We start from the raw sequence: 23,807 nt of genomic DNA on the forward strand, positions 1-23,807 counted from the left end.
GGCCAAGGGAGGGTGTAGAGCCTCCATTCCCAGAGATTACTAAACAGAGGAACAGCTGGATAGCCATCTCATTTGGGTGAGGGGAGGGACTTTCTATCTTCGATGCAGAGGAATGGAGAAGGTGACCTCTGAGGGAGCCCTAGTCATGAAAAAAGCAGCCTTCCGTTCGGTAAGTGAAGAGGATTTCAGGGAGGAGAAAGGAGAGGGGTTTATGGAAGAAGATGGGCAAGCTGTTCACTGTCTCCTGCTAAGGCAGAAGAAAGGGGAAGGAACTAAAAGTGAGGTTGAAGGATGTAGGTGAGATGTGAAGAGAGCCTCTAAGCACGGGGGGTGGGAAATATTAGAACCAGTCATTGAGGATGGTTTGACATCTCAGCCCAATGACCAGGGTGATGCTTTTGTGTCGATAAAGTCAATTGATCCTTCAATCATACTTATTGAGTGCTTATTGTGTACAGAGCACTGTGCTAAGAACTTGGGAGAATACTGGGCAACTTAGCTGATTGAAATATTCCCCGCCTGCAAGAAGCTTAAAAACTAGAAAGGGAGACAGACATTAAAATGAAGTACTTGCATGTAAGTGTTGTGGGTCTGAGGGTGAGGTGAATATCAAGTGCTTCAAGCGGCATGGCATAATTATAACTGTTCTAAGTGCTGGGATAGATACCTGGTAATCAGGTTGAACACAGTCCCTGTCCCACATGAGGCTCACACACTTAATCCCCATTTTACAGTTGAGGTAACTGAGGCATAGAGAAGTGAAGTGACTTGCCCAAGGTCATATAGAAGACAAGTGGCAGAGCCAGGATTAGAATTCATGACCTCTGAGTCCCAAGCCCGTTCTCTTAGTGGATAGGGCCTGAGCTTGGGAGTCAGAAGGTCATGGATTCTAATCATGGCTCCTCCACTTGTCTTCCTTGTGGATTTAGGCAAGTCACTTCACTTCTCTGTGCCTCAGTTACTTCATCTGTAAAATGGAGATTGAGACTGTGAGCCCTATGTGGAACAGGGATTGTGTCCAACTTAATTAGCTGGTATCAGTTTAGTACAGTATCAGGGCTTAGTACAGTGCCTGGCACAGAGTAAGCGCTTAACAAATATTATGATGATGATGATGATGATGACGATAATGATAATGATCAACGGGGCAAGTCTGAAGGCTTCAGAACTTTCTGCATTCCATCTGAAAGGTAGAAGTCAGGTGGCACAGGCAGACCAGGCTAACATGATGCCATTAAAAATGGAGCCGACAACAAGGAGGAATGATGGAAAATAAGGTTAGGACCTGCAAACTCATTGATGCCTCCACTTTCACAGACATGGCAACACCTCAGGCTCTTCCAGTAATCAATCACATTTATTGAGTGCTTACTGTATGCGGAGCACTTTACAAAGCACTTTGGAAATTTGAATACAATAGGGTTGGTAAACATAGTCCCTACCCATAAGAAGCTTAGAGCTTAGATGGGGAGATGGACATTAAAATAAATTATGGACCTGTACATAAATGCTGTGGATCTGAGTTTGGGTTGACTATCTCCCGTTTAAAGGTGACAGGTCCTAGGGCTTCAGACATTGCTGGAGCCCAGTTGAAAGCTAGGAGTCAAGTGGCACAGGCAGACTGGGCTGGCACACTGCCATCAAAAATGGACTGCAAAACTAAGGGGCATAAGTGAAATCAGGCCTAGGTACTGAAAACTCATTCATCTTCACCTTCCCGGCCATGGCAGCCCTCATGCTCTTCAGTATTCTTATGTACTTATCTGGTTAGAGAAGCAGCATGGCTCAGTGGAAAGAGCACGGGCTTTGGAGTCAGAGGTCATGAGTTTGAATCCCAGCTCTGCCACGTCTGCTGTGTGACCTTGGGCAAATCACTTAACTTCTCTGAGCCTCGGTTATCTCATCTGTAAAATGGGGATTAAGACTGTGAGTCCCACGTGGGACAACTTGATCACCTTGTATCCCCCCACAGTGCTTAGAACAGTGCTCTGCACATAGTAAGCACTTAACAAATGTCATTATTATTATTATTATTTTAGGGTGATTGATTTATTCATTGTCTTATTAGTTCTCATTTACATCTTCTCTTACTCATAACTAAGGAATTTGTGTCTATTATGCCTTCTTGTATTCCCTATTATATTGCAAGTTTTCTAGGGCAGCTATCACACCTTTCATTTCTTTTGTGGCCTCTCAAATTCCTTGAGGAGGACTTTGGACCCAGGAGGTGCCTGATCAATGTTATTGATGATGATGATGATGATGATGATGATGATGATGAAAGTTGTAATGATCATCAATGGCATATGCATGCAGAGCACTACACTAAGCACAAGGGAGAGTACAACACAACAATACAAGAGGGATTGGGGAAAGAGCATGGTCTAGTGGAAAGATCACAGGCCTACAAGTCAGAGGACCTGGGCTCTGATCCTGGCTCTCCCAACTGCTTGCTGTGTGACCTTGGTAAATTGACTTAACTTCTCTGTGCCTGTTTTCTCAACAGTAAAATCAAGTATTTAATACCTGTTCTCCCTCTTACTTAGTCTCTGGGCCTCAAGCGGGACAGGACCTTTGTCCAACCTAATTAACTTGTACCTACTCCAGCTCCTAGAACAGGGTTTGACACATAGTAAGACTTAACAAATACCATTAATAATAATAAAAAAAACAGAGTTGGTAGAATGAAGATGATGGAGGTGTTGCTGGTGATTGCCTTTATCATCACTTTCAGGGTGGACTGGGAACTTCTTGGATGAAGGGAACTATACTGGAAGCTTAGAAGAGTAGTCAAAATACATAAAAGACACAATCTCAACCCTCAGGAAGCTTCTTTTTTCAACAGCATTTTTTATTCTCTTACTCTGTGCCAGGCACTGTAAAAAGTGATGGCTCTAATAGATGCAAGATAATCAGACTGGACACAGTCCATGTCCCACACTGGGGCTCACAATTCTAATCATTTTACCAATGAGGCACAGAGAAGTGAAGTGGCTTGCCCACGGTCACATAGCAAACAAGTGTTTGCTGTTTTCTACCCCTTCTAGACTGTGAGCCCATTGTTAGGTAGGGACCAACTCTATATGTTGCCGACTCGTACTTCCCAAGTGCTTAGAACAGTGCTCTGCACACAGAAAGTGCTTAATAAATATGATTGAATGAATGAATGAAAAGTGGCGGCACTGGATTAGAATTCAGGCCCTCTGACTCCTAGAGGGGGGTGCTCTATCCACTAGACCATGTTGCTTACAGACTAGGTAGCATTATTGTTATCAACAAGTCTGTACTGAGTGTCCATTACCCTTTTCTGGGATCCTGGGATTCTCCCAGTCTGATGGGGAGGAGAGAGGAGACAGGACAGACACACAGCAGAGCAGCCAAATCCAGGAACCCAAACAGGGATTTACGGTAAGTACAAGTTGAAGGAAATCAAAGCCTCAAAGTTTCTTTTAGTGATAAGGGAGTGGGATGGGCTAATTGGGGAGAGCTCCCTGGGGGAAGTGACCTTGAACTGCAGAGAGGTGAGAGGAGCAAAGGTGGACAGTTTAAGTGTCCAGGTACTGAGAAGTATTTCCATCAACAGCCTTCTTACAGGGGATCAGAGAGCTTCTTAAACTACATTTGCCCTGAAAAGTGAGCAATGCCAAAGTTTAACCAGTCCAGCCCTGTGACCTTCATCCTGAAAGGCATCCCCGGCCTGGAGGACCTGTACCTGTGGCTGTCCCTGCCTTTCTCCTTCATGTTCGCCAGCATTCTCCTGGGCAACAGCACCATCCTGTTCCTGCTGGCGATGGAGTCTGTCCTGGACAAGCCCATGTACCACCTGCTGGCCATGCTCTTGCTAGCTGACCTAGTCTCCACCCTGGCCATGATGCCCCAGGTCCTCGGCCTCCTCTGGTTGGGCATCCAGGACATCAGCCTGGATGCCTGCTTGCTCCAGATGTTCTTCATCCACGGCACCTCGGTGGTGCGCTCCGCTGTGCTGGTGGCCATGGCCTTCGACCGCTACGTGGCCATTTGCAACCCCCTGCGCTACACAACTGTGCTCACCAGCTCCTTGGTGTGCCGTCTGGGGCTAGTGGGGCTGGCTAAAGGGGTGGGTTTGATTCTTCCCTTCCCCCTGCTGCTCAGACAGTTGACCTTCTGCCAGACAGTCATCACCCACACCTACTGCGACCACATGGCCGTGGTCAAGATGGCCTGCCGGCACACCGGGCCCAACCGTATCTATGGCCTCTTTGTGGCCATCCTGGTGGTTGGCCTTGATTGTCTGCTCATCGGGGCTTCCTATGCCCTGATCCTGCGGGCCGTGTTAAAACTGTCTTCCCGTGGGGCCCGCCTCCGTGCCCTCAACACCTGCTCTGCCCATCTCTCGGTCGTCCTCATCGCCTATGGCCCAGCCCTGTTCTCTGCAATCGTCCACCGCTTTGGCCGCTCCATCCCAGTCCACATCCACGTCCTCCTGGCCAACCTCTACCTCCTTGTCCCTTCTCTGTTCAACCCCATCATCTTTGGGGTGAGAACAAAGGAGATTCGGGACATGGTCACCAAGCACCTGGGCCATGGCCGTGGGACATAAGCCCAGTGGAGAATGAAGGGAGGGGGCCAGAGGCCAGCCCTTTCTGCTCCATTTGCTCCCTGATTGAACCAGCTTTCATTATGTGCCAACCTCTGGGGTAGACAAAGTAATTCCTCATTTTCCCTCCCACCCTTCCCCCTGTGTTGACTTTGCATTTGACTTTGTACCCCTTGAGCACTTGCTAGTCACCCCAACCCCCCAGCATTTATGTAAATATCTTCTACTCTATTATTTCACCTCTTTGCATTGTATTTTAAAACCTGTCTCTCCTGTGGTCTGTAAATTTCTTGTGGGCTCAGATCATTTCTACCAACTCTTTTGCCTTGCACTTTCCAAAGAGCTTAGTACAGTGCTCTGTACACAGTAAGCACTCAATAAATACCATAAATACCATGAATTGATTGATTGATTGATAGACCCTTGAGTATACACCAAGAAAGGGGTCAAACATAGTGCCTATCCAATGTTGTGCTCATATGACTTCTGAGGGTCGTTGGCTGTCCCTGGGGAGATGTTGGGATTTAAGGAGATGAAGAAAATGACCAGGAATGTGGGGAATAACTGTGTTCTGCTTCACCTTTGCCCCCTGGGAGGGCCCTGTTGATTTAAGTGCTATTCCATTCTCTCCATCTAGCCCTCCCAACCTGGGCCCCAGGAGTCTCCTTGAGAGCACCAATTGAGCACAGGTGCTTTCCTCTCAGGACAGGCCTTCCTCTCCCCCAGGTCCTGATAAAGCCTCCAGCTCTATTTGCCAGCCTGGAGAGCTGCAAACTCAGCCTGGGCAGTTGCGGGCAGTGGGACCTGAGTAGCCAGTGCTCTTTGGAGTGGCCACAGGTGGACCAGCAACAGAGGCCCCATGCCATCTGAGAGTGAAGAGCAGGCAGAGTCCCAAGGTGAGTGAGGCAGGCTACTCACCCTTGGCCATATCTCTAGCCAAGCTGGACTAAACAGAGAAGCAGCATGGCTCAGTGGAAAGAGCACGGGCTTGGGAATCAGAGGTCATGGGTTCAAATCCCGACTCCGCCGCTTATCAGCTGTGTGACTTTGGGCAAGTCACAACTTCTCGGTGCCTCAGTTACCTCATCTGTAAAAGGGGGATTAAGATTGTGAGCCCCACATGAGACAACCTGACCACTTTGTTTCTTCCCCAGCACTTAGAACAGTGCTTTGCACATAGTAAGAACTTAGCAAATACCAAAATTAATTCCATGGCTTCCCATAGTACTGGGTTCCCATGGTTGGGTAAGGACTCAGAAAACGAAGGGTCCTTATTGGGGTACCAGGGTAATTAAATGGATGGAAAGCAGTGTGGTCTAATGGAAAGAGCATGGTCCTGGGTGTCAGAAAGATCTGGGTTCTAACCCCAGCTCTGCCACTTGCTTGTTGTGTGACTTGAGCAGTCATTTAACTTCTCTGTGCCTCAGTTAACTCTTCTTTCAAGCGGGCATTTAATCTTCTTCCTTCCTACTTAGACTGTGCGCACCATGTGAGACAGGGACTGTGTCTAGCCTGATAATCTTCTATGTACCCCAGCATGTAGTATAGTGCAGGTACATAGTAAGCCCTTAGCAAGGACTGTATTTATTATTAATTATTAAAGGTTTCCTAAAGGGTATTGAGAGTATTTAACTTGGAAAAGGAAAGGACAAAGAAGGCACCATGGAATGGGATAGCCCTCTTCACGTTTAGGAAAGGTTTTCCTGGGGTGGACACTGACCCATCATTTGCTTTGTGAATAGCAGACTTAACTGACTTAAGGTTCAGGCGGACAAAATTAAGATGGGTGAAATAAGGACCTTCCTAATGTTTAGAGGTTTCAAACACTGGTGTAAGTGACCAAGGAGGGTGTGGAGTCTCCATTCCCAGAGATTACTGAAGAGAGCAACGTCTAGATAGCCATCTCATCTGGGTGACTGAAGGGATTGTCCAGCTTGGAAGCAGAAGAACGGAAAAGATTACCTTTGGGGGTGTCCTGATCATTTGAAGAAAGCCGCCTTCTGCTGGGTAAGTGAAGGGGATTGCAGGGAGGGGAAGGGAGAGGGAGTTATTGAAGACGATTGGCAAACTGTACTCTGCCTCCTGCCAAGGCAGAAGAGAAGGGAAGAAAACTGAATAAGAGGCTGAAGGATTTAGGTAAGATGTCAGGAAGAATTTCTTAGCGGTGGGGGGGGGGGTGGGCATTGGAACAGGACAAGGAGGTTGGTTTGGCATCTCTGCCCAATTAACAGGGTGGTGTTTATATGTTAATAAAGTCAATTGATCCATCAATCAAACTTGAGTGCTTATTGTATGCACAGCACTGTGCTAAGAACTTGGGAGAGTACAATGCACCTTAGTTGGTGGAAATATTCCCTGCCCACAAGACGTTTAAAGGCTAGAAGGGGAGACAGACATTAAAATAAATTATGTAGATTTAAGTGCTGAAGGTATGAGGGTGGGGTGAAAATCAAGTGCTTAAAGGGGACAGGTCCAGTGGCTTCGGGCTTTGATGAAGCCCAGGTGAAAGCTAGAAATCATGCAGCACAGACACTCCCCTTTCCCTTCGCCACTCTCGCACAACTAACCCACAGGCTTGGATCACTGCCACTGTCTGCCTCCTTCACTCTTATGCTCAAGCTGCTGAACGCTGCTGGTGAAAGTCTAAACACCAAGCCAACCTTGTTCACTTTAAATGTATCCTTTCCTGCCTTAATGCTGCCTCCTCCTCTGCCAGGCAAAACTATTTTTCTTCCCTTACTGAGACCCATGCCCATCACCCCAGTCATCAGCTGTTCCAGACATTTAACTCCCTCCTCCAGCCCCCTGTTCCTCCCCCTCCTCCATCACTCACCCCCAACGATCTGGCCACCTACTTCATTAGGAAAATTAACTCCATCAGGACTGAGTTCCCCAAAGTCACCCCTCCTCCTCTCCACCCCCCCACCCCCAACCCTATACTCTACTTTCCCATCCTTCCAAGCAGTATCTTCAGAGGAGATCTCCTACCTCCTCTCAAATGCCACCCCATCAACTTGTGCTTCAGATCCCATTCCCTCCCACCTTATAAAAACTCTCACCCCTTCCTTCCTCCCGTCCTTAACTTCCATCTTCAACCGCTCACTCTCCAATACCTTCTTCCCCTCAGCCGTCAAACATGCCCACGTCTTCCCCATCCTAAAAAAAACCCTCTTTTGACCCCACTTCCCCTTCCAGTTTTGCCTTATCTCCCCCCTACCCTTCCTTTCCAAACTCCTAGAATGAGTCACCTACTCTCGCTGCCTCAAATTCCTCAACTCCAACTCTCTCCTAGACCCCCTCCAATCTGGCTTCTGTCCCCTACACTCCACTGAAACTGCTCTCTCAAAGGTCACCAGTGACCTCCTTCTTGCCAAATCCAATGGCTCCTACTCTATCCTAATCCACCTCAACCTCTCAGCTGTCTTTGACACTGTGGACCATCCCCTTCTCCTCAACACATTATCCAACCTTGGCTTCACAGACTCTATTCTCTCCTGGTTCTCCTCTTATCTTTCTGGCCATACATTCTCCATCTCCTTCACAGGCTCCTCCTCCCCCTCCCATCCCCTTACTGTAGGGGTTCCTCAAAGGTCAGTTCTTGGTCCCCTTCTGTTCTCCATCTGTACTCACTCACTTGGTGAACTCATTCACTCCCATGGCTTCAACTATCATCTCTACACAGATGACACCCAAATCTACATCTCCTCCACTGTTCTCACTCCCATCCTCCAGGCTTGTATTAATTCATTCAGTCATATTTATTGAGCACTTACTGTATGCAGAGCACTGTACTAAGTGCTTAGGAAGTACAAGTCAGCAACATATAGAGATGGTCCCTACCCAACAACGGGCTCACAGTCTAGAAGGGGGAGACAGACAACAAAAGAAAACATGTAGACAGGTGTCAAAACCATCAGAATAAATAGAATTATAGCTATATGGACATCATTAACAAAATAAATAGAGTAGTAAATATGTACAAGTAAAATAGAGTAATAAATCTGTACAAATATATACAAGTGCTGTGGGGAGGGGAAAGAGGTAGGGCAGAGGTGGGGGGATGGGGAGGAGGAGAGGAAAAAATGGGCTCAGTCTGGGAAGGCCTGTTGGAGGAGGTGAGCTCTCAGTAGGGCTTTGAAGGGAGGAAGAGAGCTAGTTTGGCAGATGTGTGGAGGGAAGGCATGTGTGGAGGGAGGGAGGCCAGGAGAAGGAAGTGGGTCAGGGGTCGATGGTGGGACATGCAAGAACGAGGCACGGTGAGGAGGTTAGTGGTAGAGGAGCGGAGGGTGTGGGTGGGTTGTAGAAGAAGAGAAGAGAGGTGAGGTAGGAAGGAGTGAGGTGATGGAGAGCCTTGAAGCCGAGAGTGAGGAGTTTTTGCTTGATGCATAGGTTGACAGGCAACCACTGAAAATTTTTAAGGAGGGGAGTGACATGCCCAGAGCATTTCTGTACAAAGATAATCTGGGCAGCAGAGTGAAGTATAGACTGAAGTGGGGAGAGACAGGAGGATGGGAGATCAGAGAGGAGGCTGATGCAGTAATCCAGTCGGGATACGATGAGAGATTGAGCCAACAAGATGGTGGTTGGGATGGAGAGGAAAGGGCGGATCTTGGCGATATTGTGAAGGTGAGAATGGCAGGTTTTGGTGATGGACTGGTTGTGTGGGGTGAATGAGAGAGTGGAGTCGAGGATGACACCAAGTTGCGGGCTTGTGAGGTGAGAAGGATGGTGGTGCTATCTACATTGATGGGAAAGTCAGGGAGAGGCGAGCAGACATCCAGATGGAGATGTTCTGAAGGCAGGAGGAGACCCGAGCCTGAAGGGAGGAAGAGAGAGCAGGAGCAGAGTTGTAGATTTGGGTGTCATCAGCATAGAGATGATAGTTGAAGCCATGGGAGTGAATGAGTTCACCAAGGGAGTGAGTGTAGATAGAGAACAGAAGGGAACCAAGAACTGACCCTTGAGGAACCCTTACAGTAAGGGGATGGGAGGGGGAGGAGGAGCCCACAAAGGAGACTGAGAATGAATGGCCGGAGAGATGAGGAGATCCAGGAAAGGATGCATCTCCTCCTGCCTTCAGGACATCTTCACCTGGATGTCTGCCCGCCATCTAAAACTCAACATGTCCAAGACTGAGCTCCTTATGTTCCCTCCCAAACCCTGTCCTCTCCCTGACTTTCCCATCACTGTAGACGGCATTACCATCCTTCCCATCTCACAAGCCCACAACCTTCGTGTCATCCTTGACTCCACTCTCTCATTAACCCCACACACCGAATCCATCACCGAAACCTGCCATTCTCACCTTCACAATATCACCAAGATCCTCCCTTTCCTCCACATCCCAACCACCACCCTGTTGGTTCAATCTCTCATCCTATCCCGACTGAATTACTGAATCATCCTCCTATCTGATCTTCCATCCTCCTGTCTCTCCCCTCAGTCTATACTTCACTGTTCTGCCAGGATTGTCTTTCTACAGAAACGCTCTGGGCATGTCACTCCCCTTCTCAGAAATCTTCAGTGGTTGCCTATCAACCTTCATATGAAGCAAAAACTCCTCACTATTGGCTTCAAAGCTCTCCATCACCTTGCCCCTTCCTACCTTGCCTCCTTTCTCTCCTTCTACAGCCCAGCCCACACACTCCACTCCTCTGCTGCTAACCTTCTCACTGTGCCACCATCGACCCCTTGCCCATGTCCTACCTCTGTCCTGGAATGCTCTTCCTCCTCACATCTGCCAAACTAGCTCTCTTCCTCCCTTCAAAGCCCTACTGAGAGCTCACCTCCTCCAGGAGGCCCTCCCAGACTGAACGCTCCCTTTTTCCTCTGCTCCTCCTCCCCTCTCTACTGCCCCAACCCACCCTCTGCCCTTCCCCCTCCCCACAGCACTTGTGCATATTTGTACATATTTATTACTCTATTTATTTTATTAATGATGTGTATATATCTATAATTCTATTTATCTAGTTTGATTATATTGACACCTGTCTACTTGTTTTGTTTTGTTTTCTGTCTCCCCCTTCTAGACTGTGAGCCAATTGTTGGGTAGGGACTGTCTCTGTTGCCAAATTGTACTTCCCAAGAGCTTAGTACAATGCTCTGCACACATTAAGCGCTCAACAAATAATGAATGAATGAATGAATGAATGAAACCAGGCTAACATGCGGCCGTCAAAAATGTACATGGAGACAAGGAGGCATAATTGAAAACAGACCTAGGGACTGCAAACTCATTGGCCCTACTGAGAGCTCACCTCCTCCAGGAGGCCTTCCCAGACTGAGCCCCCTCCTTCCTCTCCCCCTCCTCCCGCTCTCCATCCCCCCAACCTTACCTCCTTCCCTTCCCCACAGCACCTGTATATATGTTTGTACATATTTATTACTCTATTTATGTATTTATTTTACTTGTACATATCTATTCTATTTATTTTATTTTAATATGTTTTGTTTTGTTCTCCATCTCCCCCTTCTAGACTGTGAGCCCACTGTTGGGTAGGGACCGTCTCCACATGTTGCCAACTTGTACTTCCCAAGCGCTTAATACAGTGCTCTTCACACAGTAAGTGCTCAATAAATGTGATTGATTGACTGATTGATTGATTGATGCCTCCACTTCCACAGACACAGCAACACTTCAGGCTTTTCAATCAATTAATCGTATTTATTGAGTGCTTACTGTGTGCAGGACACTGTACTAAGCATGTTGGAGATTTGAATACAATAGGGTCAGTAGACATAGTCCCTGCCCACAAGAAGATTAGAGTTTATCGGGGGAGACAGACACTAAGAAAGATATAAGGTACATAGCCACTGAGAGTCTGAGTTCGGGTTGAATATCTGGTGTTCCAAGGGGACAGGTCCGAGAGCTTCAAACATTGCTGCAGGCCAGTTGAAAGCTAGGAGTCAGGTGGCACAGACAGACCAGGCTGGCACACTGTCATCAAAAATAGACTGTAAGACTAAGGGGCGTAAGTGGAATCAGGGTTAGGCACTGCAAACTCATTCATCTCCATCTTCCCAGCCATGGCATTCTTATGTATTTACCTGTTTAGGGTAATTGATTTATTATTCATTGTCTTGTTAGCATTTACATCTATTCTCACACTTATAAGTAAGGAAATTGTGTCTGTTATGCCTTCTCATGCTCCCTCTTAGATTGTAAGTGCTTAAGAGCAGGATTCACGCCTTTCATTTCTTCTGTGGCTCCTCAAATTCCTAGAGGCGGGCTCAATATAACTACTACTAATAATAATGGTATTTGTAAAGTGCTTACTATGTGCCAAGCACTGTTCTAAGAGCTGGGATAGATACAAGGTAATCAGGTTGTCCCACATGGAGCTCACAGTCTCAATCCCCATTTTACAGATGAAGTAACAGAGGCACAGAGACGTTAAGTTGACTTGCCCAAGGTCACACTGCGGACAAATTGCTAAACCAAGATTAGAACCCATGACCTCTAGCTCCTGAGCCTGTGCTCTTGCCACTAGGCCTTGCTGCTTCTCACCCTGGCTTTGCACCCAGGAGTTGCCAGATCAATGTTATTGATGGGGACAATGATAATACTAATAGTAATGATGGTATTTTTAAGTGCTTACTGTTGCTTACTGTTCTAAGAGCTGGAGTAGATACAGGGTAATCAGGTTGTCCCATGTGGGTTCACAATCTTAATCCCTATTTTACAGATGAAGGAGCTGAGGCCCAGAGAACTGAAGTGACTGGCTCAAGGTCACACAGCAGACATGTGACAGAGCTGGGATTATAACCCATGACTTCTGATTCCCAAGCTCAGGCTCCTGGGCTCTTGCCACTACACCACGCTGCTTCTGATAATGCTGGTATTTGTTAAGCATTTACTATGTGCCAAGCACTGTTGCCCTACCTCCTTCACCTCCCCACAACACTTGTATATATTTATACAGACTTGTTACTCTATTTATTTTACTTGTACATATTTACTATTCTATTTATTTTGTTATTGATGTGCATATAGCTATAATTCTATTTATTCTGATGATTTTGACACCTGTCTACATGTTTTGTTTTGTTGTCTGTCTCCCCCTTCTAGACTATGAGCTTGTTGTTAGGTAGGGACTGTCTCTATATGTTGCCAACTTGTACTACCCAAGCGCTTAGTACAGTGCTCTGCACACAGTAAGTGCTCAATAAATATGATTGAATTAATTAATTAATTAATGAAAGTTAATCAGGTTGGACACAGTCCCTGTCCCACGTGGGGCTCACAGTCTCAATCCACATTCTACAGATGAAGTAACTGAGGCCCAGAGAAGTGAAGTGACATGCCCAAGGTCACAGAGCAGACAAGTTGGGGAGCCAGGATTTGAACCCCTGACCCCTGACTCAAAAGCCTGTCGTCTTTCCACTGAGCCACATTGCTTCTCTGTGCACTAGGCCATGTTGTTTCTCGTGGGGCTTACAGAGTGGGTGGAATCACTGTCATCATCAAGTCGATGCTGTGTATCCACTCCCGGTCAGATAGGGAGGAGAGAAGAGACAGGACAGACACACAGACTGTCATCCAGGTTTATCTAAACAGAAGGGTGAGAAGCATGCATTGGCAGGTCAGTCAACTTTTCGGTGTCTCAGTTTCTTCATTTGGAAAACGGGAATTAAATACTAGTTCTCCCTCTCCTCTAAACTGTGTGCCCCATTGTGGGCAGGCCATGTGACTGTTTGTTGTTGTATTGTACTCTCCCAAGCACTTAGAACAGTGCTCTGCACACAGTAAGTCCTGAATAAATACAAATGAATAAATGAATGAGTTGAAGGGGAGAATAACGACACAGGTTTTGTTGCAGGATCAGTGAGTGGGAGGGGCTAATCGGGGAGCGCTCCCTGAAGGAGATGACCTTGAGCTGCAGAGGGGAGGGAAGAGCAAGGGGGAACAGGCCTAGTGTCCAAGTACTGAGAAGTATTTCCATCATCAGTCCTCATACAGGAGACCAGAGAGCTTCTCAAGCCAACTTTGCCCAGAGCAGCACGCCATGCCAAGGTTCAACCAATCCGGTCCTGTGACCTTCACCCTGAAGGGCATCCCCGGCCTGGAGGACCTGTACCTGTGGCTGTCCCTGCCCTTCTCCTTCATGTTTGTGGCCATTCTACTGGGCAACAGCGCCATCCTGTTCCTGCTGGTGACGGAGTCAGCCCTGGGCAAACCCATGTACCACCTGTTGGCCATGCTTTTGCTAGCTGACCTGGTCTCCACCCTGGCCATGATGCCCCAGGTCCTCGGCCTCCTCTGGTTCAGCATCCAGGACATCAGCCTGGATGCCTGCTTACTCCAGATGTTCTTCATCCACAGCACCTCGGTGGTGCGCTCCACCGTGCTGGTGGCCATGGCCTTCGACCGCTATGTGGCCATTTGCGACCCCCTGCGTTACACAACTGTCCTCACTGGCTCCCTGGTATGCCGTCTGGGGCTGATGGCGGTAGCCAAAGGGATGGTTTTGATTCTGCCCATCCCCCTGCTGCTCAGACAGCTGACCTTCTGCCGGACAGTCATCGCCCACACCTACTGCGACCATATGGCCGTGGTCAAGATGGCCTGCGGGCACAGCGGGCCCAACCGTATCTGTGGCCTCTTTGTGGCTGTCCTGGTGATGGGCCTTGACTGTCTCCTCATTGGGGCCTCCTATGCCTTGATCCTGCAGGCCGTCTTACGATTATCTTCCCATGGGGCCCGCCTCCGTGCCCTCAACACCTGCTCCTCCCATCTCTCGGTCGTTCTCATCACCTATGGCTTCAGCCTCTTCTCTGTACTCGTCCACCGCTTTGGCCACTCCAGCCCGGCCCACATCCATGTCCTCCTGGCCAACTTCTACCTCCTTATCCCCTCCCTGTTCAACCCAGTCATCTTTGGGGTAAGGACCAAGGAGATTCGGGACATGGTCACCAAGCATCTGAATTGCTGCCTTGGGACACAAGCCTGGTAGAGAATGTAGGAACTGGGATGGGGGCAGCCCCCTTTTGTTTCCTTTACTCAATGATCAGTTTGATTCTATGTGCCAACCACTGTGTTAAACTAGGCCCTTATTTTCCCTATCTGACCTCCCCACTGTGTTGACTGTGCATTTGGCTGTGTACCCCTTAAGCACTTTGATATGCACCCCAGCCCTGCAGTACTTATTATTTACATTAATGTCTGTTTTTCACCCTAGACTGTAAGCTCTGTGTAGGCAGGGAATGTGTTTGTTGATTATTGAATTGTACTCTTCCAAGCTCTTAGTACAGCGCTCTTCACACAGTAAGTGCTCAATAAATATGATTGAATGAATGAATATTTGTACACTATTTCCCCTCTTTTAAATTTATTTTAATCTCTGTCTCTCCTGTAGACTGTAAATTCTTTGTGGGCATAGATCACAGAAGCAGTGTGGCTTAGTGGAAAGAGCCCAGGCTTGGGAGTCAGAGGTTGTGGGTTCTAATCCTAACTCACCCACTTCTCTGCTATGTGACCTTGGGAAACCCCCTTTATGTCTCTGTGCCTCAGTTACCATGTCTGTCAAATGGGGATTAAGACTGTAAGCCCCACGTGGAAAACCTGATTACCTTGTATCTACCCCAGCACTTAGAACAGTGCTTGGCACGTAGTAAGTGCTTAATACCATAATTATTATTGTTATTCTGCAGGCTCCTCATCTGTCCCCCATCCTCTAACTGTGAGCTAAGGATTAGCTCTATTCACCTACACCCATCCCTTGGAGACAATAAAATAATAATAATAATAATAATCCTGGTCATTGTTAAGTGCTTACTTTGTTCCAGGCACCGTACTAAGTACTGGGGTGGGTAAAAGCAAATCAGGTTGGACTCAGTCCCTTTCCCACATTGGGCTCACAGACATGATCCCCATTTTACTGATGAGGTAATCGAAGCACAGAGAAGTTAACTGACGTGCCCAAGGTCACACAGCAGACAAGTGGTGGAGCCAGGATCATTTGCCCCTACAGCTTCATCTATCCTTTCCTCATGGTGATTCTGAAATCTACATCACCATCCCTAATCTCTCTCCATCTCTGTAGTCTTGCATTTCCTCCTGCCTCCAAGACATCTCTACTTGGATGTCCAGCTGACAAATTAAATTTAACACATCCCACACAGAATTCTTTGTCTTCCCACCCAAACCCTGTTCTTCTACCTGTTCTTCTACTGACTCTCCAATCACTGCAGACATCCTCTCTGTCCCACAGCACTTAGAACAGTGTTCAACACATAGAACAGTGCTTGGCACATAGTAAGCACTTAACAAATATCATTATTATTATTATTATCATTGTTATTATTATCATCATTATCATTATTACAAGCCCATAACCATTATACTCCACTCATCTCTCTCATTCAATCTGCATATTCCATCTTTCACCAAACCTGTCAGTTCTACCTTCACAACTCAGAAATCAGCCCTTTCCTTTCCATCTCAACTTTAACCACCCTCATCCAAGCACTCATCATTTCCCAGCTTGACTACTTCATCAGCTTCCTTGTTGACCTCCCTGCATCCTATTGCTCCCCTACCAGGCCCATATTTCACTAGACTGCCTGGTTCTTTTTTTTTAATTCTTCAATCCATTTCTCCCTACTTCTCAAAAACTCATTCATCTAGGCATCAAACAGAAACTCCTTACCATCGGCTTTAAATCACTCAATCAGCTCTCTCCCATAGAGACCTCTCATTATACTGCCAATGACCTCTTGACCACATTCTGCCTCGGGCCTGGAATGTTGTTCCAGATGGTTAACTTCCTCCTCGAACCCCCTATCCCCATCATCTCCCCCATCCCTCTCCCCACTGGCCTCTAACTGCTGGAGGTGACAGATATGAAAGTAAATTACAGGTAAGAGAAGCAACCAAATGTTACTGTATGTTCACAAGAACTGTGGGAGTAGGAGTGGGAGTGTTTAAAGACTAGGACTAAGTGCATGGGTGAGGCAGTAGGGAGAGAAAATAATGGGAGAAGAGATCTTAGGAACGACTTCTTGGAGGAGATGTTGATCATTCCACTAATGGTACTTATTGAGTACTTACTGTGTGCAGAGCACTGTGCTAAGTGATTGGGAGAGTACATGACAATAAAGTTGGAAGACATGATCCTTTTCCCATGTAGCTTACAGTCTGAAGAGTGAAAGACAGTGTTTCCTAATGGAAAGAGCATGACGGGCCTGGGAGTCAGGGGACCTTGGTTCTAATCTCAGCTCTTCCACTTACCTACTGTGTGAACCTCAAGCAAGTCAATTAACTTCTTGGTGCCTCAGTACGCTCATCTGTAAAATGGGGAACCAATACTTGTTCTCCCTCTCTTCTAGACTGTGAGCTCCATGTGGGACAGGGACCACTGCATCTAATCTGAGTAATTCGTATTTGCCCCAATGCATACTACAGTACTTGATACAACATAAGCACTTAATAAATAACATCATTATTAATGATTATTTCAGTGGGAAACAGACATTAACATGTCACAAATAGGGGAAATAGTAGTGTATGCTGTGGGTCTGGGGTATCAAGGCGCTTAAGGGGTACATGCCCAAATAGTCAGCACAGAGGGATTATGTCATTAGTAGGGCTTTGAAGATGGGGTATGGTGGTCAGTTGGATGTGTAGGGGGAGGGAGTTTATGGGGTAGCAGTTCCAGGCAGGAGAGAAGACATGAGCAAGGGGTTGATGGTGAGAGAGATGAGATTGAGGCAGATGATTCACTCAGTCTGCTCTAACATGCATTTTCATTACTCCTTTTGGGTGGAATGTGATGTGTCTAACTGGACAAATACGTGATCTACATGTTGGCACAGGAAAATTTGGTGAGGGAAAAAATGATTGTGCACAGAAGCACAGAACTTGTCAAGGACTGAGAACTGCCAGGCAATTTTTTAATAAGGCAAGGTTGTTGGAGAACATGACTATCTTCATGGTAGCAGAAATAATAATAATAATAATAATAATGGTATTTCTTAAGTGCTTACTATGTGCAAAGCACTGTTCTTAGCACTTGGGAGGTTACATGGTGATCAGGTTGTCCCACAGGGGGCTCACAGTCTTAATCCCCATTTTACAGATGAGGTAACTGAGGCAGAGAAGTGAAGTGACTTGCCCAAAGTCACACAGCTGACAAGTGGTGGAGCTGAGATTAGATACCTTTGACTTCCAAACCCATAGTCTTTCCACTGAGCCAGGCTAACACTAAGTACTATGTCCAAGACTGAACTCCTTGTCTTCCCTCCCAAACCCTGCCCTCTCCCTGACTTTCCCATCACTGTTGATGGCACTACCATCCTTCACATCTCACAGGCCCGCAACCTTGGTGTCATCCTCGACTCCGCTCTCTCATTCACCCCTCACATCCAAGCCATCACGAAAACCTGCTGGTCTCAGCTCCACAACATTGCCAAGATCCACTCTTTCCTCTCCATCCAAACCGCTACCCTGCTCGTTCAAGCTCTCATCCTATCCCATCTTGACTGCTGTATCAGCCTCCTCTCCGATCTCCCATCCTCTTGTCTCTCCCCACTTCAATCCATACTTCACGCCACTGCCCAGACTGTCTTTGTACAGAAACACTCTGGACATGTTATTCCCCTCCTCAAAAATCTCCAGTGGCTATCAATCAACCTACACATCAGGCAGAAACTCTTCACCCTCGGCTTCAAGGCTCTCCATCACCTCGCCCCCTCCTACCTCACCTCCCTTCACTCCTTCTATAGCCCAGTCTGCACCCTCCGTTCCTCTGCCGCTAATCTCCTCACCGTGCCTCATTCTCGCCTGTCCTGCCGTCGACCCCCGGCCCATGTCATCCCCCTGGCCTGAAATGCCCTCCCTCTGCACATCCGCCAAGCTAGCTCTCTTCCTCCCTTCAAGGCCCTACTGAGAGCTCACCTCCTCCAGGAGTCCTTCCCAGACTGAGCCCCATCCTTCCTCTCCCCCTCCTCCCCCTCCCCATCCCCCCGCCTTATAGCACCTGCATATATGTATATATGTTTGTACATATTTATTATGCTATTTATTTATTTTACTTGTACATATCTATTCTATTTATTTTATTTTGTTAATATGTTTTGTTTTGTTCTCTGTCTCCCCCTTCTAGACTGTGAGCCCACTGTTGGGTAAGGACCATCTCTATGTGTTGCCAACTTGTACTTCCCAAGAGCTTAGTACAGTGCTCTGCACACAGAAAGAGCTCAATAAATACGATTGATTGATTGATTGATTGATTGATTACTAAGGATGTCTGTTAGGATGACAGGCCCCAGATAGGGGAATGCCTCCTGAAAGAGATGAGGTTTTCAGCAGGATTTGGGGAAGGGGGAAGATTGGAGGAGGAGGAGGTTCCAGGTGGAAGGGTAGTGACAGGGTGCATGTGACTTCTGAGAGAGGTTGGCTATTCCTAGGGAGATGCTGGGATCTAGGGAGACACAGAAAGTGCCCTGGGATGTGGGGAGCATCTGTGTTCCACCTCACCTCTGCCCCCTGGGGCTACTGCTGATTTGGACTCTAATCCATCCTCTCCATTCTGCCCTCCCTACCTGTCCCCCACCATCTCCTTGAGAGCCACAGATGGGTGGGGTTTTTCTCCCCTAAGCACAGGCCTTCCTCCCCTCAAGATCCTGATAAAACACCCAGTTCTACTTGCCGGCCTAGAGAGCTGCAACCTCAGCCTGGGCAGCTGCGGATGAGTACCTGAGTGGCCAACACTCTCCTGAGCAGCCAGGGGTGGGCAAGCAGCAGAGGCTCTGTGCCAGGTGAGAGTGTGGAGTGGGCAGACTGCCAAGGTGAATGAGGCAGGGTGCTGACCCTTGACCACATCTGAGGGCATGTTGGATGGGGTCCATGGCTTTCCACAGTAATGGGGACCCAGGATTGGGCAAGGATTCAGAGAACAGAGGGTTTATAAGGGCCCCAGAGTGATTAAAGGGATGGAAAAAAGAGAAAGGACCTGGGTATAGGAAAGACCTAAGTTCTAATCCCACTTCTGTCACTTGCAAATTGTGCTGACCTTGGTCAGTCACTTAAACTTCTCTGTGTCTCTGTTATCTCATCTGTAAAATGGGAATTAAATCCTCTCCACTCCAACTTAGACTCTGAGTGCAGTGTGAGAAAGGGACTGTGTATAACCTGATGATCTTCTAGCTACCCCACAATGTAGTACAGTGCAGGTACACAGTAAGCACTTAAAAAAGTTATGTAGGTATTTCAATCATTCATTCATTCAATCGCGTTTATTGAGCACTTACTGTGTGTAGAGCACTGTACTAAGCGCTTGGGAAGTTCAAATCAGCAACATATAGCGACGGTCCCTGCCCAACAATGGGCTCACAGTCTAGAAGGGGGAGACAGAAAACAACACAAAATAAGTAGACAAGTGTTAATACCATCAGAGTAAATAGAATCATAGCTATATGCACATCGTTAACAAAATAAATAGAGTAATAAATCATCAATCGTAGTTATTGAGCGCTTACTGTGTGCAGAGCACTGTACTAAGTGCTAAATATGTACAAATATACAAAAGTGATGTGGGGAGGGGAAAGGGGTAGGGTAGAGGAAGGGAGGAGGAGATGAGGAGGGGAGGAGGAGAAGAAGAGGAAAAAACGGGGGCTCAGTCTGGGAAGGCCTCCTGGAGGAAGTGAGTTCTCAATAGGGCTTTGAAGGGAGGAAGAGAGCTAGTATAGTGGATGTGTGGAAGGAGGGCATTCCAGACCAGAGGTAGGACGTGGGCCAGGGGTCAATGGTGGGACAGGCTAGAAAGAGGCATGGTGAGAGGTTTAGCGGCAGAGGAGCAGAGTGTGCTGGCTGGGCTTTAGAAGGAGAGAAGGGAGGTGAAGTCGAAGGGGCAAGGTGATGGGGAGCTTTGAGGCCGAAAGTGAATAGTTTCTGCTTGATTTGAAGGTTGATAGGCAGCCACTCAGGATTTTTGAGGAGGGGAGTGACATGCCCAGAGCATTTCTGTACAAAGATAATCAGGGCAGCAAGGTCAAGTATAGACTGAAGTGGGGAGAAACAGGAGGATGGGAGATCAGAAAGGATCTATTTGTTTATCAATCAATCAATCAATCTTATTTATTGAGATCTTACTGTGTGCAGGGCATTGTACTGAGCACTTGGGACAGTACAATGTAGTAATATAACAGACATGTTCCCTGCCCACAATGAGCTTTTTAATTATTAAAAGATCCCTAAAAAGAACTAAGGGTTTTTAGCTTGGAAAAGGAAAGTATGTGGAAGGGATGAGGGAACTAGAGAGCCCTCTTCAAGTTTAGGAAAGATTTTCCTGGGGTGGACGCTAACCCATGGTTTCCTTTGTTTATAGCAGACTTAAAGGACTTTAGCTGCAGAGGGAAAAATAAAGGAAGGGTGGAAAGAGGAGCTTCCTGAATGCTTAGAGGGTTTAAACCCTGGAGTAAGTGGACAAGGGAGGGTGTAGAGCCTCCATTCCCAGAGATTACTGAACAGAGGAACAGCTGGATAACCATCTTGTCTGGGTGAGGAGAGGGACTTTCTATCTTGGATGCAGGGGAATGGAGAAGATGACCTCTGAGGGAATCCTGGTCATATGAAGAAAGCAAAATTACATTTGGTAAGTGAAGAGGATTTCAGGGAGGAGAAAGGAGAGGGGGTTATGGAAGAAGATGAGCAATCTGTTCTCTGCTTCCTGCCTAGGCAGAAGAAAGGGGAAGGAACTAAACTTGAGGCTGAAGGATTTAGGTGAGATTTGAAGAAGAGCCTCTTATCAAGGGGTGTGGGAAATATTAGAACCAGTCACTGGGCTATGTCAAACCAGGATGGTTTGACATAGCCCAGTGACCAGGGTGATGCTTTTGTGTTGATAAAATCAATTGATCCTTCAATCGTACTTATCGAGTGCTTATTGTATACAGAGCACTGTGCTAAGAACTTGGGAGAATACCGGACAACTTAGCTTGTGGAAATATTCCCCACCTATAAGAAGCTTAAAAACTAGAAAGGGAGACAGACATTAAAACGAAGTACTTGTATGTAAGTACTGTGGGTCTGAGAGTGAGGTGAATATCAAGTTCTTCAAGCAGCATGGCATAATAATAACTGTTCTAAGTGCTGGGATAGATACCAGGTAATCAGGTTGAACACAGTCCCTGTCCCACATGAAGCTCACACTCTTAATCCCCATTTTACAGTTGAGGTAACTGAGGCACAGAGAAGTGAAGTGACTTGCCCAAGGTCATATAGAAGACAAGTGGCAGAGCCAGGATTAGAATTCATGACCTCTGAGTCCCAAGCCTGTTCTCTTACTGGACAGAGCCTGAGCCTGCGATTCAGACAGTCATGGGTTCTAATTGCAGCTCTTCCAGTTGTTTGCCTTGTGGACTTAGGCAAGTCACTTCACTTCTCTGTGCCTCAGTTACCTCATCTGTAAAATGGGGATTGAGACTGTGAGCCCCACATGGGACAGAGACTGTGTAAAGCTAATTTGCTGGTATCCACCCCCATGCTTAATACAGTGCCTGGCACATAGTAAGCACTTAACAAATATTATGATGATGATGATGATGATGACGATGATCAATGGGGCAAGTTTGAAGGCTTCAGAAATTTCTACAGTCCATCTGAAAGTTAGAGGTCAGGTGGCACAGGCAGACCAGGCTGGGATGATGCTGTTAAAAATGGACCCGGTGACAAGGAGGCATGATGGAAATAAGGTTAGGGCTTGCAAACTCATTGATACCTCCACTTTCACAGCCGTGGCAGCACATAGGGCAGCACCTCAGGCTCTTCAATCAATCAATCAATCAAATTTACTGAGTGCTTACTGTATGCAGTGCACTTTACAAAGCACTTTGGAGATTTGAATACAAAAGGGTTGGTAAACATATTCCCTACCCATAAGAAGCTTAGAGCTTAGATAGAGAGACAGACATTAAAATAAATTATGGATCTGTACATAAGTGCTGTGGATCTGAATTTTTGGTGACGATCTCCTGTTTAAAGGAGACAGGTCCAAGGGCTTCAGACATTGCTGGAGCGTAGTTGAATGCTAGAAGTCAGGTGGCACAGGCAGACCAGGCTGGCATACTGCCATCAAAAATGGACTGTAAGACTAAGGGGCATAAGTGGAATCAGGTCTAGGTACTGCAAACTCATTCATCTCCACCTTCCCGGCCATGGCAGCCCCTCATGCTCTTCAGAATTCTTATGTACTTACCTGTTTAGGGTGATTGGTTTATTCATTATCTTATTAGTTCTCATTTACATCTTCTCTCACTCAGAACTAATGAATTTGTGTCTATTAAGCCTTCTTGTGCTCCCTATTAGATTGCAAGTGTTTGAGGGCAGGGATCACACCTTTCATTTCTTCTGTGGCCCCTCAAATTCTTTGAGGAGATCTTTGGACCCAGGAGGTGCCTGATCAATGCAGTTGATGATGATGATGATGAAGTTGTAAAGGTCATCAATGGTATATGTGTGCAGCACACTACACTAAGCACATGGGAGAGTACAATACAACAACACAAGAGGGACTGGGGAAGGGGCATGTCTTAGTGGAAAGATCACAGGCCTATGAGTCAGAGGAGCTGGGCTCTAATCCTGGCTCTCCCAATTGCTTGCTGTGTGACCTTGGTAAATTGACTTAACTTCTCTGTGCCTGTTTTCTCAACAGTAAAATCAAGTATTTAATACCCGTTCTCCCTCCTACTTAGCCTTTGGGCCTCAAGCAGGACAGGAACTGTCTCCAACCTAATTAACTTGTGCCTACCCCAGCTCTTAGAACAGTGTTTGACACATAGTAAGACTTAACAAATACCATTAATAATTAAAAAAACAACCAGAGTTGGTAGAATGAAGATGATGGAGGTGTTGCTGGTGATTGTCATTGTCATCACTTTCAGGGTGGACTGGGAACTTCTTGGGTTCAGGGAACTATACTGGAAGCTTAGGAGAGTAGTCAGAATACATAAAAAGATACAATCCCAACCCTCAGGAGGATTCTTTTTTTTTTTTAAGTGGCATTTTTGAATCTCTTACTCTGTGCCAGGCACTGTACTAAGTGCTGGCATAGATGCAAGATAATCAGGTTGGACACAGTCCAGGTTCCACACTGGGGCTCACAATCTTCACCATTTTACTGATGAGGCACAGAGAAGCGAAGTGGCTTGCCCATGGTCACAGAGCAAACAAGTGGCCTAGCTGGATTAGACCTCAGGCCCTCTGACTCCTAGAGGGGGGTGCTCTATTCACTAG

At 46.9% G+C, this 23,807-nt stretch overlaps 2 protein-coding genes across 2 annotated transcripts; both read left to right on the forward strand.

Annotated features, from left to right (window-relative positions):
- The first annotated feature begins 3,640 nt into the window (after window positions 1-3,640).
- On the forward strand, window positions 3,641-4,579 carry LOC119943314 (putative olfactory receptor 52P1). The gene has a single exon (XM_038764202.1). The coding sequence runs from the start codon at window positions 3,641-3,643 to the stop codon at window positions 4,577-4,579; it is 939 nt and encodes a 312-aa protein (XP_038620130.1).
- Window positions 4,580-13,581: 9,002 nt separating this feature from the next.
- LOC119943316 (putative olfactory receptor 52P1) lies at window positions 13,582-14,529 on the forward strand. The gene has a single exon (XM_038764216.1). It carries the CDS (start codon window positions 13,582-13,584, stop codon window positions 14,527-14,529), a length of 948 nt encoding a protein of 315 aa, XP_038620144.1.
- The last annotated feature ends 9,278 nt before the right edge of the window (window positions 14,530-23,807 follow it).

Source organism: Tachyglossus aculeatus, chromosome 2 (genome assembly GCF_015852505.1).
Source record: "Tachyglossus aculeatus isolate mTacAcu1 chromosome 2, mTacAcu1.pri, whole genome shotgun sequence".
Lineage (NCBI taxonomy): Eukaryota > Metazoa > Chordata > Mammalia > Monotremata > Tachyglossidae > Tachyglossus > Tachyglossus aculeatus.